This window comes from Epinephelus lanceolatus, chromosome 9 (assembly GCF_041903045.1).
Source record: "Epinephelus lanceolatus isolate andai-2023 chromosome 9, ASM4190304v1, whole genome shotgun sequence".
NCBI lineage: Eukaryota > Metazoa > Chordata > Actinopteri > Perciformes > Serranidae > Epinephelus > Epinephelus lanceolatus.
In genome coordinates, this window is record NC_135742.1 from 21796286 (window position 1) to 21823399 (window position 27114).

Consider the following 27114-nt stretch of genomic DNA (forward strand, 5'->3'; position numbering starts at 1 on the left):
GCGTTACAATATATCATTATAAGTGTTGTGGTGCTACAGAGATGCCCAGGCCTTCAAATCATATTCCAGATGTAAGGGAACATGATTGTTTGGCACAGACTGCAGCAAAAAGCACCTTATCATCATTAATAAATCTTTTTCAGTAAAAGTGAAATGCAAAAATTCCCACTAAAAATCGCTACTCATATCGCAATCTGTCAAAAATAATCACAATACTGTTTTTGGCATATCGTTCAGCCCTATATATTTGGGGTTTTGGACAACATAATTTGCATGTCAGCTTGGGCTTTTTGTGATTTCACAATTTTCTTACATTTTTTGACAAACCTATAAAACACTTTGTAGAGATAATGAAAATTCATGATCGTCATAGCTTTAAATTTAAGCTGCATGAAATAGTAGCTGGACTGTCGCCTGAACAACCACATTAGCCTTTAGTCCAAATGCCATCTGCGCACCGACAAGCGATCCAGCTGCAATGATTTTTACCAAAAAACGTTCAATAAGCAAGCTCATTAAAGATGCAAATTGGTTCAGTAAAAAGTGGCACCATCTTTATTCATTTTACAATTTGACAATGTGAAGTCTACAGCATGAAGAGCAAACAAGTGTAGAGCACAGGAAATTGCAGGGACAAAATAGATAAGTTCAGTATCATTTGTCAAATCTCTAATAAAATGTCAAAACAAATTTCTAACTACAAGTTCGTATTATTGAGGAGTTACTCAAATTATTCAGATTTATTTTATCACACAACTACCATGGATATTCATACAAATTAGTCAGACTGTCCTGTATCAGGTGTGAACAAGAATCCTAACTTAAACATCCCCAAGTCCATTGTGAAGGGTAAAATTTCCCACATCTATATAAAACAAAACAAAAGGTTCAATATGAAAAGAAACATAGCTTACATTCTGCATGTTGCACAGAGTGGTAATGTGATACGACTGTGTGTGAAGGGACCAATATAGACATGATAAAGCACACCAAACCCACACACGCTGACATGCGCACACACACACAGGACAGATTTAAACTGGAGACACACATACACATACGAGTCATAAAAATCAAAACCATCAAAAAATAAAGGTTATGTTTATTTTTGTCTTTGAGGAGACTGAAGAATAATTTGATAGATGTGAGTGTTAGGAAAAAAAGCAAAGTGTATCTGATAAACTAATGGACTACACTCTTAAAAATGCAGAACATCTACATTTTCTTTTATGCACAGGAATGTTGGACATTTGTTTCATTAAAAAATACAAAAATAAAATTCAAAAAAGACACCCACAATCCAGAATAATAGTCTGAAGGGGATGTGTTGGACAGGGGAAGAAAGGTTGAGGGGAGGGGGAAGGGGGGGGCAATCTGAGTCTGCTTCAATCTGAGTCTCCTGGGTCTACAGCAAATGACCAGAGTACTGCTTCACACTGAAATAAAAAGAGTGGAAAAATAAATAAAATACACAAGAAAATTGCAATTCACAAGTCGATGACAGTGTAAATATATAGCTATGCAACTGTGGGAGGGTGAAGTCTTGGGAGGAAACGGATGGGGAGGCAGAGCAGGAAGAGAGACAGACAGACAGCAAGGAAGAAAGACAGGCAGAGAGGAAGACGGGGGAAGACGTGAAACAAGTGGCTGACGGAGAGCAAGGAAGAGAAGGAGGAGGAGGAGGAAAAAGAGGGGTGTAGTTAGTCCTTGTGTCCAAGCAGGTGCAGCACACTGAAGAGGGGAGGGGAGGAAGGAAGAGGGAGGCAGGGTTAGTTACCATGGCAACACTACACTACTCATGAGACAGCGGTGGCAGGCCTACAGTTGGATTAGCATTCGGGGCTAAGCTCGGATAGCATCAACAAGGAAGTAGTGTGTATTATACGTGCCTACTGGTTGCCAAGGGAGACAGAAGAGGAGGAGCCTGTGCTATTTGGCAGACTGTGATTTGTTGTCGGTTGATCTAACTAAAAACAACAAAATCACTAGTCTTCCACACAGCAGCAGCCAGGGGAAGAATCAATCCACTCCCTGCTTCACAGTGAAACGGCTTTGATGGCAAATAGACGTTGCTTTTTTTTTTCTTTTACCAATCATATTCAATGGACAAATGTGACAGTCAAAGAAACTTTTTTTTTTAAAGAAATGCAACATGTACTATTGCATTTGCCTACTCCTTCACAGCCATTTCATGCAAGAGGAAGGTTTGAACTAGTTGCAGGTTGCATGGGGAAGAAAGGAAGGGGGTTAGTGGAGAAGAGACAGCAGGCAACAGAAATGCATAACCCAGCAAGAAGTGGGTTTCCTACTATTAGGATGCAATTTCAGAAAAACACATGTAAGCATTTACAATCTTAACAAAATCTATTATCTATACGTTTGGTTCAGTGGGTTAAAAAAGAGGTAAATAAAAAAGGCGTATTCTAAATATTTTACTTGAGTGAGTTTACAAGACTGCAATTTAAAGGTGGGTTGTGTCAACATACTTTTATGATGCGACCCAATAAGTGTGAGCTCAGGCCAGGTAAAGAAACCACAGGATGACGTCATTGAGGTTTTCAAAGTAGGCTACTAGGCTTGATGAGCACTATTTGATGGGATAAATGGTTCAACTACAACTACGGAGCTGAATTAAGAATTTATACTTCTAATGAGACGGACATCAGTGTAATACTATGAGGCTGTGTCAGAACTTGCCTGTTCTGTAGAAGGTACTGGGCATTCTGGATCTGATCCTGGGTGCCAATAATGGTGATTATTCGGTCCTCAGAACCTTCCAGAGGCTCATCGATCTTGATGGAGGCTCCTGACTCATTGCGGATCTGTTTGATCCGCTGGCCTCCCTTACCAATGATAGAGCCAGCCAGCTGTCGTTGGGGTTCAGAGAAGAGAATGAGAGGGGCAGGGAGGAAAGAAAAACAAGCATGCGGAGAAACACTTTAGAACTGGGAATGCATTTGAGGAGCTTAAAAAATGTGCTATGTTATGTATATGTTTAGGAAATATTGTTTAAAATGTTTTAGGTTTCTTAACACTAAATATAAAAAGATGAATAATACTTGTCAAAGGATTTTTGTTAATTACACTGAAAGATTACTATGAACCACTATGAGTCAATGTGTGGGAGACAACGTGACTTATTGGTCCCTACAACTGGAATGCTGTACCAGTCAGCTGCTGCACAAATAACTGACTATGACACACACATACATGACTAAATATAATTTATGAGGATAATGAGAGAGTGCAGACGACAAGCTCACATATGGCAATGTAGGGTTTTTACTCAGTCTGACTGAATGTCATTTATGACATGAGGGTGTAGTGGGTGAGTTACACTGGTCTTTCTTTGGTTATGTTGCAGGCATTTACTCACATCTTTAGGGATCGTCACTTGCGTGGTGATGACAGGGCCGCCCATGTCACTGTAGGAGCCACGTCCACCTGATGTTGAGAGGGAGGGGGGAGGTGAAGACCAAAGAAGACAAACAGGGAAAAGAGGAGTGTTGAAACAGAGGGAAAGTAAGTAGAGTGCTAAAAATCAATACTTGGCTGTCGTCAGCAATTTTTTTTATCGTATTAATCAATTACAAAAAAAACCCTAAGTGCAGAGACTCACCTGACTGGTAGCTATCCCAGGAGGAACTGTTGTCTGAGCAGAAAAGAAAGCAAGAAACAACACTGACTCAGTGATACACATTAAGACAAGTTATATCTGTGACGTGTGTAAACAACTGAACTAAACTCAAATGTCACTCATCATACGTTTCCTAAAGATCTTCTGAAAAAAACTGTAGAATGATATATAATTAGCTCTGTGTGCCATCTTTAACATTTGTTGTAAACACAGATACTTTCAGTAAGATGCCATTTTACTGGGTTATCAATAAGAGCACAATATTACAGCAGCCAACAGCCACGATGTGAGCTGCAATGTCCTTGTAGCCACATTGTCACTGTACAGATTGTCATTTTGTCTGCGAACACTACACTCAGACAAAATGCTTGACACTACGATATGTTGAATAGAACACTTAGGGCTGCACACTAACAGCCTTGAAGCCACATTCATATAATGACACAGAAAAAATACGAGGCTTAGTACTTACCATATCCTCCTCCGCTCTGTAAAACACAAACAGAAACACAAATAGGTTACATACGGTGCGGTACCACCATTTGGTTTTCATCTTCCTACAGATCCCAGGTGAATGGACGGAGGAGCGTACACGCCAATGTATGGATGATGCAGCAGCCTCGTCCATGGAGTAGACTCAACTAAAAGCCACCCAGTTTTCATCCATAAGCCAGACTCCTCCTCCTTCCCTCCTTCCATCCCCCCTTCCCGTCTCTCCTTGCATCTCCATCAGCCCCCATTTTCACCTGCTATTCAGCTGCTGCTGTCACCAGGGCAACAGGCAATTCAAAAAGCTGTTGCTGAGCAACGGCAGGCAGTATCCTGCCAGCTCTCCGAGAGGAAGAGAGGGAGCGAGAGCGGGAGAGAGAGAGGGAGACCTTCCAGTCTGTCAACAAAGCGTTATTATTGCCTAGCAACCAACCATGGCCACCCCCACCCTCCCCACCCCCAACATCCTCCCTCTCTTTGCAGGAAAAACAGGCTGGCCGTGAAAAGTACACAGTAAGAGGGCAATTATAGCTGATTATTATGGGGTGTCTCCGGCTGTGGTGATTATGGTCATTTGGTGGGATGGCTTACACCATGCAAAAACTAGCCTGGATGCATGGATTGGGCTCAGATGAGTGTATGTACATGCATATGTACATGAGTTACCAGCTACTGCTGTACTGTCAATATACCGCTATTATCATTACGACACAATGGACAATCACAGCATATTGTCTAGTGCTAGGACCAACCAGTGTGCAAGCTTGTGAGGACGCTGGCGCCCAATGAGATGCTAGAACCAGAGCTGCATGCATTTAGCAAAGGGTCACTAACCATGTTATCGTTATAGCGATCCGGTCTGCCTCTTCTGTCACTGGTGACGAGAGAGTGCCATGGAGGGAGGGAGTGGTGGGGGGACAGAGAAACAGAGAGAGAGAGATGGAGAGAGTAAGAGAGAGAGAGAGATGGGGGGTGGGGGTGGAAAGAAATAGAAAATTCTTAGAAAAAAAAGCTTGACAACATTCCAAAGGAAATTTCTGGTCTAGGTCAAACTGCACACACACGCTGAGCAAGATTACAGTATAAACACATTTCCTCTCAGCCATCTTCCCACACAGTAACAGGAACAGCTCTGACAGTGTTATGGTGAGAGAAGTGACAGGTGGTGGTGATGATGATCAGAGCCAAGGGCTGCTGCTTTTTTCCCCCCCAAAACTGAGCTCAAATAAAGGAATTAGCCGGAGAAATGTGTTTGGAATTATTTGATACTCTTGCCGTTGCTAAGAACATACATGTACAGATGCTACTATCACGTCAAACTACAGCCTTAACATAAGTTCATATCGCTTATAGCTTTTTAATTGACAGTGTTTCTCTGTAGCCGTGTTGTATTACATGCTGGTGTCATTAGCTACGATGACACTAACATCGAAAGAATGTGTCGAAAAAATGTCAAAAATCAACCCATTAGTATCATCAAGTGTCTTACAAGGATTACCTGGCATTTTTCTACAAATAATTTCAGCCATATTTTTTATGAGTTTGCTTTTCATTTGTCTTAACATGGACAGCTGAAACAGAACCAAGGTCAGCTCATCATAGTATTATTCTGGCTTTGGGCGATGATGATCTTCACATTTTAGATGTTGCATAGATGAGCAACTGTAAATATCAGAAAATGGCTTCTCCAGTTACAATCCAGCTTGTGAAAGCACGCCGTTTTGCAAGGGACTCGAGTGACATGTGTCAGCTCCACATCAGCGCATGACCCTCATGCACACACCACCACAAATACTTTCTCTCAACCTGGGAAAAACTGGGAGTGAATAGCAGATTGGATGGGTTTTTAAACACAGGAAAGAGGAGGTCATACAACATCACTGCAGTTGTCTACAAAAGCACTCCAAAAAAGTGGAATGCCAACAGGTGATTGGGGATCAGGGTTTATGCAGGCTGGGGCACTACAGGCAAACAGAGAGTGGAGCAATGATGTTTGAAAGGCAGTAATTAGTATTGAGAGTTAAGGATATGAAAAGAGGGCAAAAGATTATACAAAGTGTTATTTTCTCAAGAGCTATAATAAGAAATGGATAAACAAGCATATTAAAGAATAAATGCAACGGTAAAAGTAGTAAGAAGGGAAAAAAGGGACGTGTAGGAATACCTCAACACTTAATTTGAATCCATCATGGCCAATTATTTGTCACATTTGTGAATGGAAATTATGCTGAACACCTGTCAGCGCTATTAAATGACTTCGGCTGAGTGTCCACATAGCGTTTTTTTCTGAGTGCCAGCATTTGTTTTTAATTCTTCCCAAAAGGAGAGAGTATATGTGGCCACCTAGAGAAAGGGCGCTGCATCCAGCGTCTTTTATACAGAGTGCTCTGTAGTTTTAGTGTGCCCGCTTGGAGCACTTCTAGTTAGAAATCATTGGTGTTGTCACTGTCATTCCTTTTCAGGCAACCAAGCATATGTTAGATGGGGCAGGACTCGCCAACCTGGTAGCTTGTGTTGTCAAAAATATCAGTTTATTAATAGTGAATATCTGAAACGGTTTCAATACTTGTTTTCTGCAGTATCGAAACAGCAGTACCAGCTGTGCTTTCTTACTCTCTACAGTCATTCTGCTGTTCTCTGCTGCTAACAAAGAAAAGTCGTGCTTGTCATATTATAGCCTTGTTATATTTATCTTAAATCAAAATGTTTAACTGTATGCCCGAAATGTCAATTTTAAAGAAAATGGTATTGAATATCAATATTTTTCCAGATACTGTTCCAGTATTGTGACGACACAACTGGTAAGCAAGAAAACGAAGGAGAAATTAGTTCTGGCCATGTCTGTCAATCCTGAGATAATAAAAAGCAAATGGGCGATGCAAGTGCATCAGCGACGATTAGAGTGGTTATATGTTGTCAAGATATTGTTGTCATGGAAACAAATCCCATGCGGAGTGTTTTCTTGACGAGGCGCTGGAATGAAGCGCTCCCCAGCGCCCTGCCGGCACTTTCCTGTCAGAGAAAATGGCTATATGGACACACACCCTTATTTTCACAAGGACCAAAGGGTACAATGCTTCTCTTCAGGAAGCACCACCCAATGGTTATTAGTGCAAGTAATATAAAACAAAAATATTAAAATGTCAAAGTATCCCTGTTTAGAAAAGTTAGGGGGTTGAGGCAAAGATTTGGGGACAGAAACTTACTTTGACCTTTCGTCTGAGCCACGGTACGAGTCATAGTAACGATCATCTCTGTGGGCAAGATGGAGATGGGAAAAAGACACACACACCCAGACATACAATGATGAGCACATACAATTAATGGAATGATAACCATGAATACAAATGTTTCCCAGAGGGGTGCACAGTGTGACACTGGACTACATGTACAATACTGGACTCAGTTTAACCTCTGAATAGACAAGTTTGGTGAGCCTGAATGGGAAATAAGCACCTGAAGAGGGATTGAGCTGTGTATATGCAGATGCAGGAGGAAACAAGTGCTCTAGAAGAGGAACTCTGAGCAGAGCCTAGTATGTCTAAAATATCAAACACTTCAAACTCAAGAGGTTAACAGGAGTAAAAGGACTCTCAACTTCAAACTGATGAGTGGGATCATGCAGCCATTTGGCCCTACAGTGTTCAGTGAAACAAATAATGCATCCAAGATAGTATCTGTATTAGACACAGAAAACATGTCCACTTGTAATGTGAGACTTACGCTTTAGAAAAACAAGTTAAACAAGTTAAACACAAACGAAGGAGTAGAAGAAAAAGCGACAGAAAAAAGCAACAGACTGTAGATCATTTGAGTTCATGTCTTACCCTGCTCTGTGCGGGTGTCCCATGGGCATGTTGCGTCCACGGCCACTCCCCCTGCTGACCCTGCTTGGGTGGGGTGGAGGTCCTCGGCGGGGGCTCATCTCATCGTAATCCCGGCGAGAGGGAGGCATGGGTCCCCGTCCCCCTCTGCTGGAGGGCATTCGGTCAAACCCGCGATCTCCACCGCTGGACCTGCCCCCTCCACGCATGGAGAAGCCTCCCATTGGCCTGCGACCACCTCCCCTTTCTTCAAACATCACGGTGAAACCACCATATTCATATGTTTCGTCATAGAAGTTAGGGTCATAGGGCTGAGCACGGCCCTTTATGGGAGCCTTAAAAGGATGACAGAGGGAGATTAACTGAGCTGCTGAAGTGAATTTGTGACACAGAGTTGACAAGAATACAGGTACGCTGGGAATAATCTATTAACAACAAACAAATTCTCATAACGTAAAAACTAAATCTCAGTGAAAGAGAATTACATGTTCTGATTCATCTCCAACAAAATTTAAAAAATCAGCTAGAGCTTGACATGCTGTGGACATATTTGTTTTCTCACCAAGAGCTCTTAAATCAGAAAAAGGATAAAACTCGACAAATTACAAAAGGCCTCTCAGCCACTGTAGAAGATACTTACTTCAGCGATGAGCTCCAGCATAGTCTTGATACACTCGACCACCCTCTCTGTTTTACCGCCGACCAGCACCACCCGGTCTGTCGACTGAGGACAACACTCCTGAAACAGCTTGATGCTGGTCTTTGTGTTCTGCAGACACAGATACAGGCGCACGTAAGGATCACAGGAAAAGAGAAAGCCACTATGTGATACAGCAGCTGATTATACTGGAGGAAAAAAGAACTAACTCCAAGCATTTCACACATCAAATCACAACCATGTCTTTTGATGGGTAATTCCACATCTTTGAGGTACGTAAGTAAGTAAGTAAGTAAGTATCGCAGGACACAAAAGATTGAGCCAGAAGAATATAACAGTTAAGAAATCAATTCAATAACAAACACAAACCATACAAAACAAAAGATTAACAGGAGAAAAAAAATGATATCCTCTCTGGGTACCTCCAGCTGGGTTTAATCCAGTCATTTCATGGAATGTATTCTTGTTACAACCAAAAAACTGGCAGCGACAGAAGGCTGTGTGAGAATCCATGTTGTACATTACTCACACATTTCACTCCGTAAACTGTTTTGCAACTGATTTAATTGTAAAAAAAAAAAAAAAAAAAAAAAAAAAAAAACACTGATCCCTATCCCTTGTATTAACATACCTCTCGGAGCTCCTTGATCTTGGCTCCCTTCACTCCGATGATCGAGCCAGCAAGGCTCTGGTGGATCAGCAGACGCAGCTCACAGTCAAAATCCATGCCATTGTACTGCTGGTACTGAGGGAAACAGTTAGTCTGTTAATGCTTCGATAATCTATTTAGCTCTCTGAAAGATTCAAACCTGCCAGAGACTTGTTACTTGTAATTCCTGCAAAATCATCCACCAAATACGCACATGACAGGAAGTTAATGTAGAGGGAATAAAGATGACAGTAAGAATATATTACCATACTTCAGATAATGGGTGGCATATACTCGTACGGTGACAGAAACCCTACTGATTATTTTACATTTTCTTCCACCAATTAATCACAGATACAGGCACATGGCAACAGCGTTATACAGAGCCTCAAAATAGTGTTCAGACACAAGCAGACAGGTTATGCACCAGTCAAGTTTAACCTATCTGCATCTTGCCCACTTATTTGCAAATGAAAACAAGAGGCAAAAATATCAACACTGCAGGCGTACAAAACTGCACATTTTATATGAACTTGAAAGCATCTCTACAACACTAGAGCTGCAACAACTGATGGATTAGTTGTCAACTACTTAATTAAAATCACCAAATATTTCATAAAATTATTTACTCTGATTCCTTAAATGTTTCTTTACTCTTCTATGACAGTAAACTGAATATCTGTGGGTTGTGGACATCATCATCGCTGGCTTTGGGAAACATTTTTCACCATTTTCTGACATTTTATAGACCAAACAACTAATTAGTTAATCAAGAAAATAATCAGCAGATTAATTTAGAATGAAAATAACCATTAGTTGCAGCCCTATACAACACAATGGACATTTACAACATATAGTTTGGTGACAACTGTTAACATCCACTGTTTTTTTCCCTTCAAAATAAATGGTTCATTTCACTGGGTTCAACGGGACTTGCCATGGAAAGAAAGAAAACAAGTGGAACGAGTCCTCACCTCTTCCAGTGTTGGGATAATCTTCAGCAGGATTTCTCCAACTGTCTCGATGTCGGCACTGATGCTCAGGATGCTTCATATTTCACCCACCAATGACAAGGCAGCGCACAGCCACGCAGAGAGGGTGGGGTGGGGTTGGGGGTGCCAGGGCATCCCAGGGAAGGGAGGGAACAACATTTCGGATCAGAGATCAGAGATTATGACACCCCCTTTTTTTGCCATAAAAAGTAGTCACACCCGATTATAACCAACTCGCTACTCAGAGACTGACACGGCTAAATGAACTGTTGAGATCCAGTGTTTTCTAAATGGTAGGTGATTGATAATTCAACACTGTAACTGGGAATAAAGCTGGTACCCAAATAATGCAATGAAAAGAAAACAGTTGTTTGTCCAGAGAAAGGAAGAAAAGAGACAAAATAAAAAAGGGACCCAAAGAAAAGTGACTGCATTTGGTGACCACTGAAGGGGCAAGACGGGGGAGGGTGAAGTCTGAGGAGGATCTGGCAGGAATAAGCACCGAAGGTGCCAGAGACAACTCTAACATTCTAAAGCATAGTTTGGTGGATGCACACCACAAAGATTTTAACTACAAAAACCCAAAATAAGGTGCCTAACACAACTCTGGAAGATCGGCGAGGATAGAGAGAACAAATTAATCCTCTCTGTGAGTGTTATCATTTTTATCAAAGCATCCTATCTTAAAAAAGTTGGCTTGCCTTTGACTAAAAATTTGATGCTTCATTTGGCCAACAAATAATGAATTGAATTTTGTTGTCTGCACCCACCTAGTGACATAATAAAATAAACAATGAATTTACTGATCAAGAGAACTTAAGCACAGTTTGTACATGGAAGTAGAATGGTAGACAGCTGAGGGAGAGTAACAGAGCAGATTACACCATGGAAAATGAAGTTTGCCACCACTGGAGATGATGCTTTTTAAGGGGATGGGAGAAGCAATAAACAACGTCACACCAGAGAATGCAGGGATGAGTGGGACAGAGAGACAGATAATCTGTACATTCAGTAGCTCCAGCAGTCAGTAACAAAGTTCAGATGAAGCAGAAGACAGGAAAGGAAAAACACACAACACTTGAATCCTAGCTTGCCTTTTGCGTTTCAGAATGGATGGACAATCTGAGTCTATCAGTATAATGAGGGCATCTCAAGGAAAGAATGGGATGGTGCGAGAAGCAGGTGAGCTTATGAGACTAACAGAAAAAAAAAAACAAGAACACCAGTATATCCACTCTGAGGGGGGAGGGAGGTGAAAACGCGGAAGATAAAGGAGGATAGATAATCATCAATGAAAATTTAAAAAAAGAAAAAACATGTACATATTGCACAGATTATAGCAAAGGTTTAAAAAGACAGTGGCAGATTGTGGAAAAACCCTGACAACACCAGCCTAGTTTCAATGTTGACGTGACTTTAAAAATGGCATATAAAAGGATGTTGACATGGCTTTTACAGGCTCAACAGGCAGATTTGGACATGAACGCATTTAGGCATTGTGACTCAGGCTAAAAGACTAAGAGAACAGGTAGGTTAAAATACAGTGACTTGACAGAGGCAGGATGACTATTTATTATTCATCTCTTCTTGTTTGTTTGACCTGTAGTCAGGCAGTGAGAGGGAGGAGCTTAGGGACATACCGCTCAGGCCCACTGCTGTCTGGGACTGACACACTGGCATTGTACTGGGCGTGGCATGGGCAGGGGCCAGGGCCATTCGAGCACAGATGTCAATCAAGTAAGGCGCCCATTTAGGGACAGGGCACGATTATGGACAGGGCCAACCAGGGTGTCAGGTGGGCGGGCGCAGGAGGGGCCATCCAGAACATGGGCAACAGAGGAGGAAGTGGGCAAAAGTCAACAGTAAAATAATAAACAAGGGAGAGGGAAGAGGGAAGAGGAATACATTTTTAATATACAGGCTCTACACTGTTCAAACGTGACTTTAATTTGATTCTCTCAGAGATTGGTTTGTCAAAGAGAGAAAAGGAGAAAAGGTGACATTGGAAAATGGGTAATGGCATATTAAGAACATGATAAGTTCAATGTTGGGGAATAGACCAGAGACAGTGAGAGAAGGGGGAGAACAAATTGTGGAGGGCTAGAGAAAGAGGCAATGACATTGAATGAATTAAGAACTGGTCAGGTTGCCTTAACACTTATTAAAACATACGTATTAGCTGGTGGTGCAGGTGACCTCATGAACACCACACCGTGCCCATTGATTTAAATTAACAAGATTATCAGTGTTGCCACAACAGCATAGTTACAATAAATTACCAATATGAAGACATGGACATGAAATTGGATTTTTGTGCCAAGGGCCAGTTTAGCTGAGGAAATCACATGATGTTTATATGAGAATAAAAAGGGGTTTGTCAGACGTTTTCATGAACAGAGGGCTAATATCAATACAGGCATCAGCTAACCACACCCCTTGTTTACACAGAAGAAAACAGTGCCAAATACCAAATTAAGTTTTTAAACAGTTATCCAGGGTAAATGTTTGTTTAAGAAAAACTGCTGTCCTATAGAGGAGGCTGGGTAGTTTTGGGAGGCTTAACACCAGTGTGGGGAAAAATAAAGAATACAAAATAAAATCTCTAACCAAAATAAAAATTCAGGGTGTATGAAATGTATAAAATGTACTCACGTCTGTACGAAGGGCTTTGATGTTCTTGCCGCCCTTCCCAATTACAGCTCCTGCATTCTGAGAATACAGAAAATACTTACAAAAACTGAAAACGTAACAAATAAATGAAAAAATCATAACTATGGTGCTGCAATTAACAGGCAAGGTGCCATAGAATATTACAATTAGTATCAGGAAAAGCATAATGACTGCACAAATACCCCCCAAAAAATGTGGGAATGAATTATTCAAAAGGTAGAGATGTGATCAGGGCAACAAAAAGAAAAGTATAAAAAATGGAGGGGGTATAAAAAAAATCATCAGTCTGACTGAAGGGGTGCACAAAAGAAAGAGACAAAAATATGAATAATTACATAAGGGTTCGACATGAAACGTGAAATGAAAGGGGAGCTGATTTACTTTGCTCTGCAGGAGGATGCGAAGCTCAACCATCTCGTCCGAGTTCCTGGAGCGCTTGAATGATTTCTGCTCATCTGCATCCTCAGCAGGGCGCTTACCTGGCATAGGGAGATAAAAACACACATTGACATCCCTACATACACATCCCTCGGCTAGATAAAATGAAATAATCAAAAGAATGCAGAAAGCAGTGACAAACAGAATTACAAGACTTAGATATTTGGCACTCTGTTTTCATTTTATGAGCTAAATTTAAACTGATCACTGTGTGCAAAACCAGGAAAGACTTTTGTAATTCTTTAATAAAAGCATGAGCACAACTTTGGGAGACAAGACCAGGTACTGTAATAAATATGGCTTATGGTAGACAACCTCCAAGAGGAATACCAAGAGAAAGATTTTAATCATAGATAAGTTGCACTATTTTCCAAAACCAGAGCTGTAAAAAATCATCAACAACTCTTAAATTGCTATCGTTCCTTTACATGACACACAGATATCAATGATGTACACACAAAACCTGCCAACAAATTGGTGCATTTTGATAACATAACCAACAAAAAGAAAGCTTTGTTTATACCGTTTGTCTCTGTGTTGCTGAATGAAGCGTCTTCTTGCTGTTCAATTTCTGTTTCCATGGTCTTCTGACAGTGAAAGAGATAGGGTGGGCACCTCGGTCCGGGGAACAGGCGGCAGCAGCAGCAGGGAGAGATAAGCAGAAAACTGGCCCCTGTGAGCTGTGGCAGTCTGTCAGCATTGTGGAAGAGGGAGGGGAAAAAAAGAAATAAGACAATTCAAGCTGTGTGCTGGAGATCTGGCTATTCAAGAAGAACCCGGGATGACATGGCAACAAAAACGAGAGAGGAAAAACTGGCAGAAAACCGGCACTCACCGATATTTATTACAGGGACAAGGGCGTGTTGATAGGCGGAACTAAATAAGCAAGGACCAAACAGCTGCTGCGACCTGTCGGGGAGGGAGAGGCTAGTTGAAACACTCATATGCAACATGACAAAAACAGCTCATTAACAACAAAGTTCGAAACGCACCGATTGTGATCACATACACTTTATTTCACTGAATTAATCCTATACTTGAATCGATGTGACTGATATTTAACTAACATTACAGGTCGGCAATGCTAATGAACATTCACCCAGCGAGCGTTTAGGACCGTCAGGATTATCATTACAATGCTGGCAGTCATTGCATGTTCACATATAGGATTGTTTGGGTGGCGAGTGGCGACAGAAACATACATTTGCATTGCTTCGGAGGGCGACCACAACCAAGAGATGATTTAATCAGCCAGTGATAGACACGTTATATTAACGTTAGACACCCACATAACGTTAATACTTAGCTTAATGCTATTTCAACACATCGATTTCTCAATTTCAAGCGAAGTTACGTTGCAACTAACAACTGAAGCTAGTCATTTAACAGTTAACAGCTCTACTATAAGTTATGCTAAACCGAAAACGAGCTAATGTAGCTCCACAGAAGCTAAGTTACGGACCATTAGCTAAGCTAAGTCGTTAACTGCGGCTGACGTTACGTTAGCTACCTGTGGGGAAACGCGTTAGCTTCACCGTGTGCATTTAGACTAACGTTACTAGTTCCACTAAATATCGACTGTACACTCTTTCAACCACTTTACTACTTGCATACAAGGCAAAGTGTCGCCTTGTGTTATTATCTAACACGAGTCCGTTGATAAAACGTTACCGATCGATTAATACAAAGACCAGCCCGGGCCACTCATGCTAACGGCTAGCTAATTTCGCCATGTTGCTATAATTTCGGGTTGAGCACAAGGGGAGCTAGCTAGGCCGGCTAATTAGGCAGCACTGCATCAGATACAATCTAAGAAACAAAGTGACTGCTAAAGACATACTTCTTTTCACTGTATATGTGTTATTCGACTACCTTAGGCTCAGTGTGGCTAAGGAAATTAGGAAAATATCGTCAAAACACAAACCTGCAGTGCAACACCTCGCTCGTCCCCCTTCCTTCTCTACCGAACCTGGAAATGTAAAACTTGAGCCAGAGTGTGCTGATTGGTTGAGCAGAAAGCAAATCAAACAAGCGAGAGTCACGATTGGCTAAAAGAGACGTTAATCACAGGAGGTGAGGCGTTTCCAACGCAACACAGTAAGCCCTATTTCCGGGTGCCGCTAGTCCCGTAGTTTTGTGTGGTTGCTCAAGTTATTCCTGTTTATAAGGTATGATCCGCGAGGCTAATGTTAAGCTATGTCTTTATAAGTACTTTTAGAGACACAATTGATATGTTTAAGACCTCCTCTTGTATATAAGAGCTTAAATGGTTATGTTGTATGGACACAAAGCTAGGGTGCAGTAGCACCAACATAGCTATATAAAGTGGGTTAGTCAACTTTGGCGCCTTGGCTACTTTCCGCAACAGCCTCCATACATCTCAGGTAACCTATATAAACACGTACTGGAACATTTTTTCTTTCATTATTTTATAATTCAGTCTTTCGCATGCTATACCTGCCTGCATCTCTCACTCAATCTTTCTTTCTCTATCCTCCACAGTGCCCAGACGTGACCATCTGCAGAGACACAGGGCTTATCAAAGCTGATGTGACCACAGAAATATAACAGAAAGTAATTCTCCTTTGTTCCTGTATCACAATAAACTAATCTGTCCTAATCAATAGATCACCACAATATCTGGTGTCAAGTGGTTTTGGAGATACAGAGAGAAGATGACCCCTTGACAAAGACACTCTCTTTAAGCCCTCAGGGATTGCAGGGTGCTGTGTCATGAATTACATTACATGTAACATTTGAACCACCACTTGTATACTGAAGACTATAATGTACAAATGTGTCACTGCTTATGTGAAATCCAGTCATCATCACTGATAACGTACTGTTTTTATATAATAACAGATACCAGTGGAGAGGATATCAGGAAGTGGCCTAAGTCAAACACACAGAAAGGAACAGGATGGCCCCTGAGATCCAGGCAGTGGTACATGCGACCCAAGCCTGGCTGCGGTCCTCCTGGCACATCCAGGTGCCCTTTGCCTGGCTGGAAGCTTGTGTGGAGTGGCTGCAGGAAGAGGCAGGAGGAGCAGGCCGCCTGTCACAGCAGCAAATCAACCAACAGGTAGGCAGGATGAATGTCTAACTGTACAGCTGAAGGCACGATGGTCACAGACTAGAGTCGGCTCAGTTGTCATGGAGATAGCTCAGTTGTGACTATGACGTTGTAAGTATGGGACTTGGGTCATGTGTTAACAGGTGGTCATATGTAGGGAGGCTGAATAATCTCCTCGAAATAGCAGACTGTTTGTGTCTCTTTCTTTATTGTATGAGATTAAATTCCAGTATCCCTCCACGCTAAACTCAGAGCATGATATAAGCAGCTATTTTATTTATCTTGGCGTCCCATATTACCTCAAAAGATGCTATACACAGTGTGGGAACCCTACACAAACATGCAGTGCACAGAGACCACATCTCATTGAATCGTGGTGCAGACAATCATCAAAAGCCCACAACCACGGTTTTACCACTGGACCCTGAGACGAGGAAAACCACGCTACAGTGGGTAGTGATCAGCAAAAGTGGGTGATTGAAGAGTGAAAGAACACCTCCTGGTCTGACAAATCCTGGTTGCTGTTGCAACACGCAGATAGCAGGGCAACATTTTTGTGTAAACAGCATGAATCCATCCTGCCTGGTGTCAGCTGTACCAGCTGGTGGTGGCGTCATGTGAGGTATGTTTTCCTGCATTTACGCATCATTTGTACGCCACAGTGAACCTAAATATTGTTGTTGAACAGCTGCGTCCCTCTATGGCCAGAATCTATTCCTCTTTCTCTTTTTTTAACAGACACTTGGAAAGGGTAATGCTTCATATCTCAAGGCACAGATTACTTCCTGATGGTTCCAGGAACATGACAGTGATATCAGTTGATTCAAGCGGTCAGCATGGTCACTTCACCTGAGAGAGCACTTCAGTGTTGTAGATTGAGATGTTCAAATCACGAATAAGGGACTTTATGACAGTACTGAGTCACCATGCCTCAACATTACTGTGATACTTGTATTAGTTAGCCATAATTTGATGGCCCTTTATGTAATGGAAGTGAATGTACCTTATTCTTTATCATGTCACAGAATATTAAGTATAGAATAATAGATATATAATACTGAGTCTAATGAAATAGGTCTTGTGGTGGGAAATAAACTTGCTGTAAACTGCATGACGTGAAATTTTAGGCGCTGGACCAGTGGCTGTTGACAGACCTGAGGGACCTGGGCCACCCTGTTCTCCCTGAGGGTCTCTCTCAGGCCCAGAAGACTCAACTCAGCGGCACCTTCTGTGTCCAGGTACAGGCTTGTAGATCAAATATTTAACGCTATATATATTGTATCTCATACTTATTGCTTGACTTTATGTTAGGGACGATTCCCATTGATCAGTAGCTGCATGTTTCACTCACAAACAAGACCAGCAATTCAGCTAACTGTCATGTACAGTACTGTGTATCTGTTATTCTGTTTACAATTGAAGTGTCAAACATTTCATTAGATATTTAAGAAATTCAAATGCAGGGAAAACGTAACATAATCAAAGGTCCCACTCTGTTTTAGGTTGACTCATTAATAGACATCAGCCAGCCTGCGTACAGTCAGCTGCAGAAGTGGAGGGGCTCAGACTGTGGCAACGACGAGGTGTCTGCTGTCACGCAGGCCACCCAGAGGCCCTGGGAAGCCAAACCAACCCGTATGCTACTATTGCAGGTCAGAGGCATGTATGAAATGAAATAGGTATATAAATATACATCCCTTGAATTTTGATTTTCTGCTTGGTAAGTGATAACACTTTATTTGGATAGTCAGCCTACAGATAGTTTATGTGGTACTGGTAACATTTCAACAGCTTATTAGTTGAGATTCAACAAGTCAACTGTTTTACTATGTTTGTGGATGTTTAATAAATTATCTACAGAGTATATGTGACCATTATGAACACACCTACACTGAGCTATTCACTCAAGCAGCATAGCTTCAATGAACAGTTCTAGTTCAACTAGATTATTCTGAGACGATGAAGTGAATTGTCACATATACTCTAAAGATAAACATCTACAGGCAAAGAGAAACAGTTGACTTGTTGAATCTTAACTAATAAGCTGTTGACTTGTTACAAACACAGTATAAACTAACTTCCTAACATACAGCGAGTAGGCGAACTCTGGCAGATGGAGTGAAAAGAAGCATCCAGATTTACTACTAGTGACACCAACACTGAGGGAGTGAATCAAGCCTTAAACGAGACTAAGCAACAGCATGCTTTTGCTCTGAAAATAGATCAGAGGTTTACGTAGCTTTGCCAAAAAAGAGCCAGGGGAGCGTTTTTTCTAAGCAGGTGCCACATCGCATACCCTGCGTGGTGACATGCGGAGCAGGTTCGGACATCTTCATCGGGAAACACTGAAACAATCTGATGTTCACTCGCTCGTATCGCATTAGGTTAAGAAAGCATAGGAATAGCTGTCATAAATTAACGCCCCAGTGCACCAAGCAGTTGCATTACACGAACAGAATATGTGATACAAGTCGGCCGTCTCTCAACTCAGACAACCTGATAGCTGTGATGAACGGTAATCAAGAATTTTCAACCAAACTCATTTTCAAAAAACAAGCAAAGAACAACAAACAATCAAATTACGAGTACCTGTAATTGGTATGTTTGTATGCGTGTATTTTGAACTCGTGGCTTTTCCATCAACACTGACTTAATAAAGCATTGTGAGTGTGTCTTAGCACTTGCAGATAATTTCCCTACCGTTTTATTCACTCACAGCAAACAAAATTAATTAAAATAAAATTAAAATTGATGAAATTGTTTGTAGAACTTCACAACTTGTCACTCGACTAAAGGTTAGTGCAAGGTTTCCATTAAAGATCCATGTAGCAGAAAACTCACATTGTACACACACTGGTAGTGACTACAGAGTATTTTACATTACAAATGCAGTGTTACATTATTCACCAGTCTGTACAATTGTCCTCAGTGAACTGTCCAACCATCCTCTACGACCAGGCTTTGTCTTCATGTGTTTGGTTGCGTAGAATAATGAAGACTTCTGCTTCTCTTCCTAACTGAATCAGAGTGGACAATCAGTGGGAGCATATGAAAGAGTAAATTGCTGGAATATAAGGCGCAGACTGTAATTTTCACCTTAAGTAATACACTTGTCACTGCTCTATGGTTTCTCAAGAATAGTGCTGGTGTTGCTTAGAAACGTTGCAATGGCTTTTTCCTCTTTTTTTTTTTTTCTTTTTTTTTTTTTTTTTTACTGTGTCTGAGACCTGAAGTCTCACAATTCTAGGAGTCACAGGATACAAAGAGCCATGGTAGTTTAAAATACACTGGAATCACTGTCCAAAATCACTGGAACAATTTTCAAAAATAATAATTTTGAAAGTCTGTGTTTGAACCAGCAGTAAAGTTCTGGGAAGTTTTGCAGCTAAGCAACCTACAGCGTGACTTACAGTGTGACAGCTACATGTCACTGGTAAAAATGCATGAAGGTGTTTTAGTGTCATTTGTTGTTCCACTTTCAGAATGTTTAACAATGCAGTGAAGCAAGGCTCACGCAGCAATGATGTTTAGACTTCTTTTGTAATATTTTCAAAATGTAAGTCTGTAATAATTACACAATCATCTCCCTGTTCAGCTGTTTGTGGTCAAGTACACAATCTCTGTTGTGCAGGTGACAGATGGAGTCCAGAGCTTGGAGGCCATGGAGTATCAGTCGATCCCTGCACTCAGCACGGCTCTCAGGTTAATAATCAATCTCTGAAATGTTTTATTATTTGATTTTTTTCTTCCTTTCTTTTTACATCTTTCCAGCTACTGCATCCAATGGTACCTAAAAGAAACAGAGGGACTGCTGTTACTTATTTATGCGGGGTATTTTTTTAGATTGTGGTTGGAGATGTCATGGAATCAAAAATGAAATCAAAGTTTCTCAAGAATTAAGAAAATAGGAGTGACTTTCTGGAGTTTTTGTACCATATATTTTTGAGAATTTAACTATATGTTTAATTGTTGGCTCCTGTCACCCCAAGGCCTGGTGTGAAGCTGCAGCTGCATGGGCAGATGGTTTGCAGACTTGGGATGCTTCTGTTGGGGCCGACCAACATCAAGGTCCTGGGTGGTGAGGTGGAGGACCTGGTGGAGAGGAATCAACAGGTAAACTGTTGGTTTCCCTTGCTGATTTGAGACAACACATCTTTATGCTTTCTTTTCTTTTTCATTTAAAACAGCATTTTGACATTAAAGCTACAGTTGGTAATTTTAATAAGAAATAACTCCATCATATTAGCTGAAACTGTCACTATATTCACACAGCATTAAATTAGAAAGATAATTTGTAGAAAAATCATTCCTCTGCATACTTTATTGTCCTGCTTTTCTAATTTACTTTACTGCACGTGAAAGAAAACAACCAATCACAACTGAGGAGTCACTAAAGCAGCTGTCAATCATGTCAATCACTGCTCGTGAACTGCAGTCAAACTAGGCAGCACTGATCAAATATGAATCAAGATTATGTTGCTGCATTGCCGGTTTCCGCTTTAACTGTTTTCAGAAACATCTATTAGTGTACTGTTTAGCTGTAAAATGAGAAAGTTTGTGACCCGGCTGCCATGTTGGATACAGTTAAATAGGAGTACCAAGCACCACCCACCAACTAGAACCAATGTTCTGTGTCTACAGCTAAACAGTACACGAAAATATGTTTCTGAAAACATTTGAGGCGAGAAATAGGTAATGCAGTAGCAGAATCTTGGTTCATATTTAATCAGCACTGCCTAGTTTGACAGCTTGACCGTAGTTCAAGCAGTGATTGACATGATCTACAACTGCATAACAGACTCCTCGGCTCAGATTGGTGGTGCTGGTTTCTGCAAATATGACACAAAATTATTTTCAGAAAAGTTGCGTACAGATGTGTGTGTACAGATCCTGTGGTATATTTCTATACTACTATGACAGGGCAAGATTCTGTGTCGGACGCTGGGACTTCCTGAGGAGGAGCAGCAGGAGGGGGAGGAGGCTCCACCAGCACCACAACAAGGTATATTTAATTCAATTAGACAATTTATATGTTTATAAAATAAGTCACACTGAAGACTGGTAATGGATGCCTTATTTCTTAGTTTAATTTGCCCTTTTTAGGATTGAAAATAATCGTGCTACTTTTTGCTTTCTCCTCAGGTAACCAGGAAGTGGAGGACCTGGAGGTGGATGATGCAGAGTTGTTGGCAGCCAGTCTGGAGGCCCAGGAGGAGGTGGAATGGGTTCAGGTTGAGCCTATTCGAGACAGTGGCTACAGGACGCTCAGTGTGACCTCCACTCAGTCCTCGAGAAGCTCCACTGTCAGGAGCCTTGTATCGACAGCCTCATCTAGGTGAGTGGTTATCAACATGATGTCTTGACATTTTAAGCTGGAACTCCACAGTGCTCAATGCCGGGCAAATAAACCTTGACATTTTAAATTTTAGCATAATGTTTGCCTTCAGAAAAAATATCAGCATTTATCTTTCAGCTACTTTAGGGAGCATTTAACACTAACTCCACACAAGAAGTCTGACTTCAGGCTGTGATCAAAAATAAGACTTACAGGGACAGTTCACCCCATAATCAAAAATCCATATCTTGTCTCTTACCTGTAGCACTAAACATCAGTCTAGATTGTATTGTTATGAGTTGCCGGGTGTTGGAGATATCGACTGTAGAGATGTCTGCTTTCTCTTGAATATAAGGGAACTAGATGGCATTCGTCTTGGTCAAATGTAAAAGAAAAAAAAAACTCAGTGCTTACATCTCACACTGTCAAAATGGTTCCTACATGGTACTGCTTTTGATATCTGACTTAAAACTATCTTGGACCTGCATGGTAAATGGGCTTTCACTTTCTCATCATCATCTGACCACTCAAAGCGATTTTTACACTACGAGTCACATTCACCCATTGACACATTGGTGGCTGAGGCTAACATACAACCACCTGCCACCTGCTATTCAGTTTTTAACACACTCACACATTGATGGAACAGCCATCGGGAGCTTCAGTATCTTGCTTAAAGGGATAGTGCACCCAAAAATGAGAATTCAGCCATTATCTACTCACTCTCATGCTGAGGAACGCTCTGGTGAAGTTTTAGAGTCCTTACATCCCTTGCAGAGATCGGCGGGGGCAGCAGCTAGTACACCTAATGGCAGACAGCGCCCCAGACTAACGTCCAAGAACACAAAATTGAATCCACAAAGTATCTCCATACTGCTCATCCATAGTGATCCAAGTGTGCTGCAGCCCGACATAAAAAGTTGTTTCGAAAAACGTCATATGAACTCTATTTTTAGCCTCACTGTAGCCTGTTGCTCTGACTGCTTCTCTGTGCTCCGCGTTCACGTGTGCATGCTTGCGCGTGACCAGCGAAAGCATGAGCTTTGCTCACCCGTGTTTACATCACGTGACACATGCACCGCAGGGAGAGACAACAGTAACCACAGTAGCTAAAAGATAATTTGCACTACGGTCTTTTAGCAAAGGACAGCCCAACATGTCTGAAGACTTTGCAATTGAGGAGGAACAGCATTTCTTTGTTGAGCCGTATTTGTTTGAGCCCGAGTATACGCACGGAACTCAGGCTACTGGACGAAGCAGCCGCCGCAGCTCATGAGCCTATCCCTCAGCCAGCCGCAGAATACGGGAGTCAAGCACTGGAAACCTGGTGGTGTAGTTGTTTCAAATGCAAAGCAGTGCCAGCGGATGAGGAAAGTCTTTGCTGCTCAGACTGGGAATTGGCGATGCCTGCACTTGAGAATCTGGACATCAGTACTGACGAGACTGCTGCTCTTCAGAGATCACCGATCACCCTGAGCGCGCACACGTGAGCACAGAGCACAGAGAAGCAGTCAGAGCTACAGACTACAATGAGGCTAAAAACAGAGTTCATATGACGTTTTTCGAAACAACTTTTTATGTCGCGGCTGCAGCACACTTGGATCACTACGGACGAGCAGTATGGAGATACTTTGTGGATTCAATTTTGTGTTCTTGGACGTTAGTCTGGGGCGCCGTCAGCCATTAGGTGTACTAGCCGCTTCCCCCGCCGATCTCTGCAAGGGATGCGAGGACTCTAAAACTTCACCAGAGCTTTCCTAAGCATGAGGGTGAGTAGATAATGGCTGAATTTTCATTTTTGGGTGCACTATCCCTTTAAGGATACTTCGACATGCAGACTGGAGGGGCCGGGGATCGAACCGCTGATATTCTGATAAGTGGATGACCCGTTCTACCTTTGAGCCACAGCTGCCCATCTTGTTTTTTTCAAAATTATTTTTAGCTCGGAAAAAATATTTTTGACGAGCAATATATTCCCATGTCATTAGACTTTGTCATTTGGTTGCATTTTGGTTATGATGTCGGGTGATCATCAAGTCTCTTCTGTAGTGGAATTAACATCATGTTATGCATACATTGTGATGGCTCACCAGCAGATGAAATAGAATGCTTTTCAATGTATGTAATATTCAGTCATTGTGCAAAATAAGAAAAAGCATGTTGGTCGGTTCTGATGGTTTATTTTAAAGCCGATATTGGCCGATACTGATGATGTACCGATATTATCTGCATGTTGGCCAATCCCGATAGTTCATTTCGAAGCCAATATCTGCAGATACCGATGACGTGCAGACATTATTGTGCATCCCTACTGACGACAGATGATGTTGATATTTTGTGGTTATAAGTCATATTGTTCAGCAATGAGATTCCAACGTCTCAGACCAATGTCATCCTGACATAGAACAACAACATGTAGTTGTAAGGTATGGAAAATAAAACCCAACGTCTGCAAAACACCATGATATTAACGTCCACACGATGTGATATTTTAATAGACATTTAAAATATCGTTAACCCAATTTTCATTTCAACCAAAATTTAATACAGTCTGACATAAGAGTCCAACTAAACTCTCTGATGTCACACTGACATTTGGTACCAGCTTGGTTTGAATTTTGGGGGTATTAACACTGTTACAAACACTTGCTGATTTAAAGCTGTCTTAACTCAGTCCAACATTTTTGGCCGGTCTCTTGCAGAAGTGAAGCCTCTGAACTCTCGTACAGAAGTGGTTTCAACCAGAGCAACAGGGGTGGTTTAGTCCAAGGTCATCGCTACGGAAATGAACAAGAGATCCCAGATCACAACATGGCAGACGAAGACTTTCCTGATGAAGACTTTGACGATCTTCCCCTGGATGAGTTGGACAGTGTGATTTTTCAAGAAAGTCCAAATGTTGTTGCACAGTCTGACAGCAGTCACAGAAACACGCCACACAACAACAACAACAACAACAGAATAACAGGAAGTCCTAACAGAGCAACAAAAGCCCAAACTGCTCAGTTTGAGCAGCACACTTTGGATGGCTCTGGGTCAAGGCTTGGTTCTAGCAACTCCAGATCCACCACACAGAAAAGAGACTATCAAGGCTGCGCTAAAGGAGCTACAGTGAAGTCCTGTAACCCAGCAGCTTCAGGGCCAACGCATGAATTAGAGGTTGTTACTAATGATGAGAGCGATTTCATGGATGAAGATATGGACTGCCTTATGGCTGAGGTAGAAACTGGGATGCCAAATCAGCTCCCTGTTCAACAAGGACCTAGTAGAGACAGAGAGAGGGCCACCAACAAAACAGTAACTTCAATCTCCAATTGTAGACTTGCTGGTGACTCATCAGCAAGTTCTATTAAGACAAAACCTGCATTTGAGAGCTCGCACATGACACCCCAGCGGCAAAATTATACCTCAAACTCTGCAGTATCTGATAGACCATCTTGCAGCTCGGTCCCTGCTGTCACTCTGACCTCTCCACCTTTCACCTATTTGTGCCTGCTAGAAGAGACAATGTCCAAACCACACCCTCGCACCACAGAGATCCGCGTCAAAGCTTTCATTGTGACTCTCTTGGGGAAACTGAGCAGCAACAGCGGTCTTTGGAGCGTCTGCGCTACGATATCTGATGGAACTGGTTACCTGGACGTGGAGCTGTCCAATGAGGTGTTGACGGGCCTGCTCGGCTTCTCTGTGGCGGAGAAGGGGGCTCTGAAGCGTGACCCAGCCCGGAGAGGTGAGCTGGACACTGGGATGAGGAGGTGTCAGGAAGGGCTGGTGGACATGTGCTGTGTTATGACCATCGTGGTTGAAGCAGGCGGCAGGAAAGCTGTGGTGACCAAGGCGGACCCCGTCAGTGAGAAAGTAGTCCAGGAGCTTGAGCAGAGGGTGAGAGAGAGGAGAAAATAGACATGGAGAAGAGGATGGGGGGGAGTGGGTGATAATGAGAAAATTACAGGCAACAGAAAAGTATATTGGCCTTAAGCAGAGATGGAAAATTGAATGAAACTAAGGTGTTTTTTTTAGGACTGGTCATCAACCTTCCCTTCTGCTTCAGATTTGGAGAGCAGTTGTGTTGTCATGCGTCTCATCTGCTGTAGGTGGATGTGAATTTTGTCATTTATCATTAGAGGATTTCATTCATCTATTCAGGGAGCGATTTTGTGCTTGACATGCACTGCATTGCTCCCAAGCAAAGTAAACAGATCTATAACATTGACACTGCGTATAAACGATTGGTCATCAACATATTAGGTCAAACTAGTCAGAGCTGAGCATCCCAAATTGTATATAACATTAAAAACTACGAAGAGAAGTGTGAGGCGTGTGAGACGAGAGAAGGGAATCGGGGGAGAAAATAATTCATATTCTGATTGTTGTAATGAATTGCCAGCCTTTGCATTCATTCAGTACATCCATTACTTCTGACTGAAAAATGATTGAATATCCAAGGGCAGCGTGGGTCTTTAATAAACTCCCCCTGAGGAGAATGAGAGGAAAGGGAGATAAAGGAGAGGCCATGAGCTTCGATTATTTTTGTTCATTATGAAGCCTCATCTGTGTTTTTGTCTTTGATGAATACATATACCGCAGATTTGATGCTTTGCCTTAATTCTCTGTATATTGAAATAAAATTGTTTTTAAAGGTTTTATCATTTTCTGTCACACCCTTTGACTAATAAAACATGCTTCAAGTTAACTGCTCGCTGCTAATTTTATCTTTCCGTCGCTCCTTGTTAAGTGAGGATTGTATTCCTCAAGAATAACAAGAAAAAAATCAATAAGCGGACAGAGAGGCAGTGTTTCATTTGCTTCGTAATAGTCTTATTAAATGCACCTTTGGGATATGCGCTGTTTAAGCACACATAATAGTAATTAAAAGTAGCCCTGCAGTATTATCTGGTCTAGAGGTAGAAACGTGTCTTCAACAATTTGTAATACTCAAATTAATTTGTGTCTTGCCTGCCGTCATACAATATAATTAGGCATCTCTTATAGTTTAATGTTCTCAGTGTGAAAATGAGCAAAATGCAGGCTAATAAAGGTACCGCAGAGGATGTTCGTTATTACATACATGTGCTTACATGTGTGCGTGCATGTGTGTGTTCGTTCAGGAGAGCACATACATGTTACTGTCGTGGCGCTGTGTGCACTTCCATTCAGGTAGCTGGTCTCGGTTCATTAAGGGCTAATCAGGTTGAATGTCTAAATCAGGACCCTGCTATGCATGTCGATAACCTGTTACGTGCTAATGAGGCTGGATACGACAGGGGAGGGGGAGAGAGGCAACCCATAGGGAGGGACAAGTGGAATAAATATTGGGTGACAGAGTAAATGAAACAAGAGGGGAGTGTT

At 41.8% G+C, this 27114-nt stretch overlaps 2 protein-coding genes across 7 annotated transcripts; one reads left to right on the forward strand and one right to left on the reverse strand.

Moving 5' to 3' along the window:
• Positions 1 to 532: 532 nt before the first annotated feature.
• On the reverse strand, positions 533 to 15355 carry hnrnpk (heterogeneous nuclear ribonucleoprotein K). Of its 4 annotated transcripts, none has more exons than XM_033651975.2 (17): positions 15282 to 15353; positions 14193 to 14266; positions 13881 to 14047; positions 13301 to 13398; positions 12902 to 12958; positions 11890 to 11933; positions 10232 to 10304; positions 9240 to 9353; positions 8591 to 8719; positions 7954 to 8285; positions 7333 to 7380; positions 4961 to 5000; positions 4110 to 4125; positions 3620 to 3652; positions 3377 to 3444; positions 2698 to 2867; positions 533 to 1436 (listed from the first exon to the last, which is right to left on the reverse strand). In XM_033651975.2, the coding sequence occupies exons 3-17, from the start codon at positions 13936 to 13938 to the stop codon at positions 1406 to 1408; spliced, it is 1311 nt and encodes a 436-aa protein (XP_033507866.1). In that variant the 5' UTR covers positions 13939 to 14047; positions 14193 to 14266; positions 15282 to 15353; the 3' UTR covers positions 533 to 1405. The 4 variants fall into 4 exon arrangements, with proteins under 4 accessions (XP_033507866.1, XP_033507874.1, XP_033507887.1 ...); XM_033651983.2 differs by having other exon boundaries at positions 15198 to 15291; XM_033651991.2 differs by lacking the exon at positions 533 to 1436 and adding an exon at positions 1443 to 1731 and having other exon boundaries at positions 15282 to 15355.
• Positions 15356 to 15460: 105 nt separating this feature from the next.
• Positions 15461 to 26458, forward strand: rmi1 (RMI1, RecQ mediated genome instability 1, homolog (S. cerevisiae)). Of its 3 annotated transcripts, none has more exons than XM_033651956.2 (10): positions 15470 to 15741; positions 15860 to 15931; positions 16220 to 16439; positions 17558 to 17668; positions 17933 to 18082; positions 20062 to 20132; positions 20420 to 20543; positions 21351 to 21432; positions 21573 to 21765; positions 24468 to 26458. In XM_033651956.2, the coding sequence occupies exons 3-10, from the start codon at positions 16278 to 16280 to the stop codon at positions 25666 to 25668; spliced, it is 2094 nt and encodes a 697-aa protein (XP_033507847.2). In that variant the 5' UTR covers positions 15470 to 15741; positions 15860 to 15931; positions 16220 to 16277; the 3' UTR covers positions 25669 to 26458. The 3 variants fall into 3 exon arrangements, with proteins under 3 accessions (XP_033507856.2, XP_033507847.2, XP_078026806.1); XM_078170680.1 differs by having other exon boundaries at positions 15860 to 15920; XM_033651965.2 differs by lacking the exon at positions 15860 to 15931 and having other exon boundaries at positions 15461 to 15525.
• The last annotated feature ends 656 nt before the right edge of the window (positions 26459 to 27114 follow it).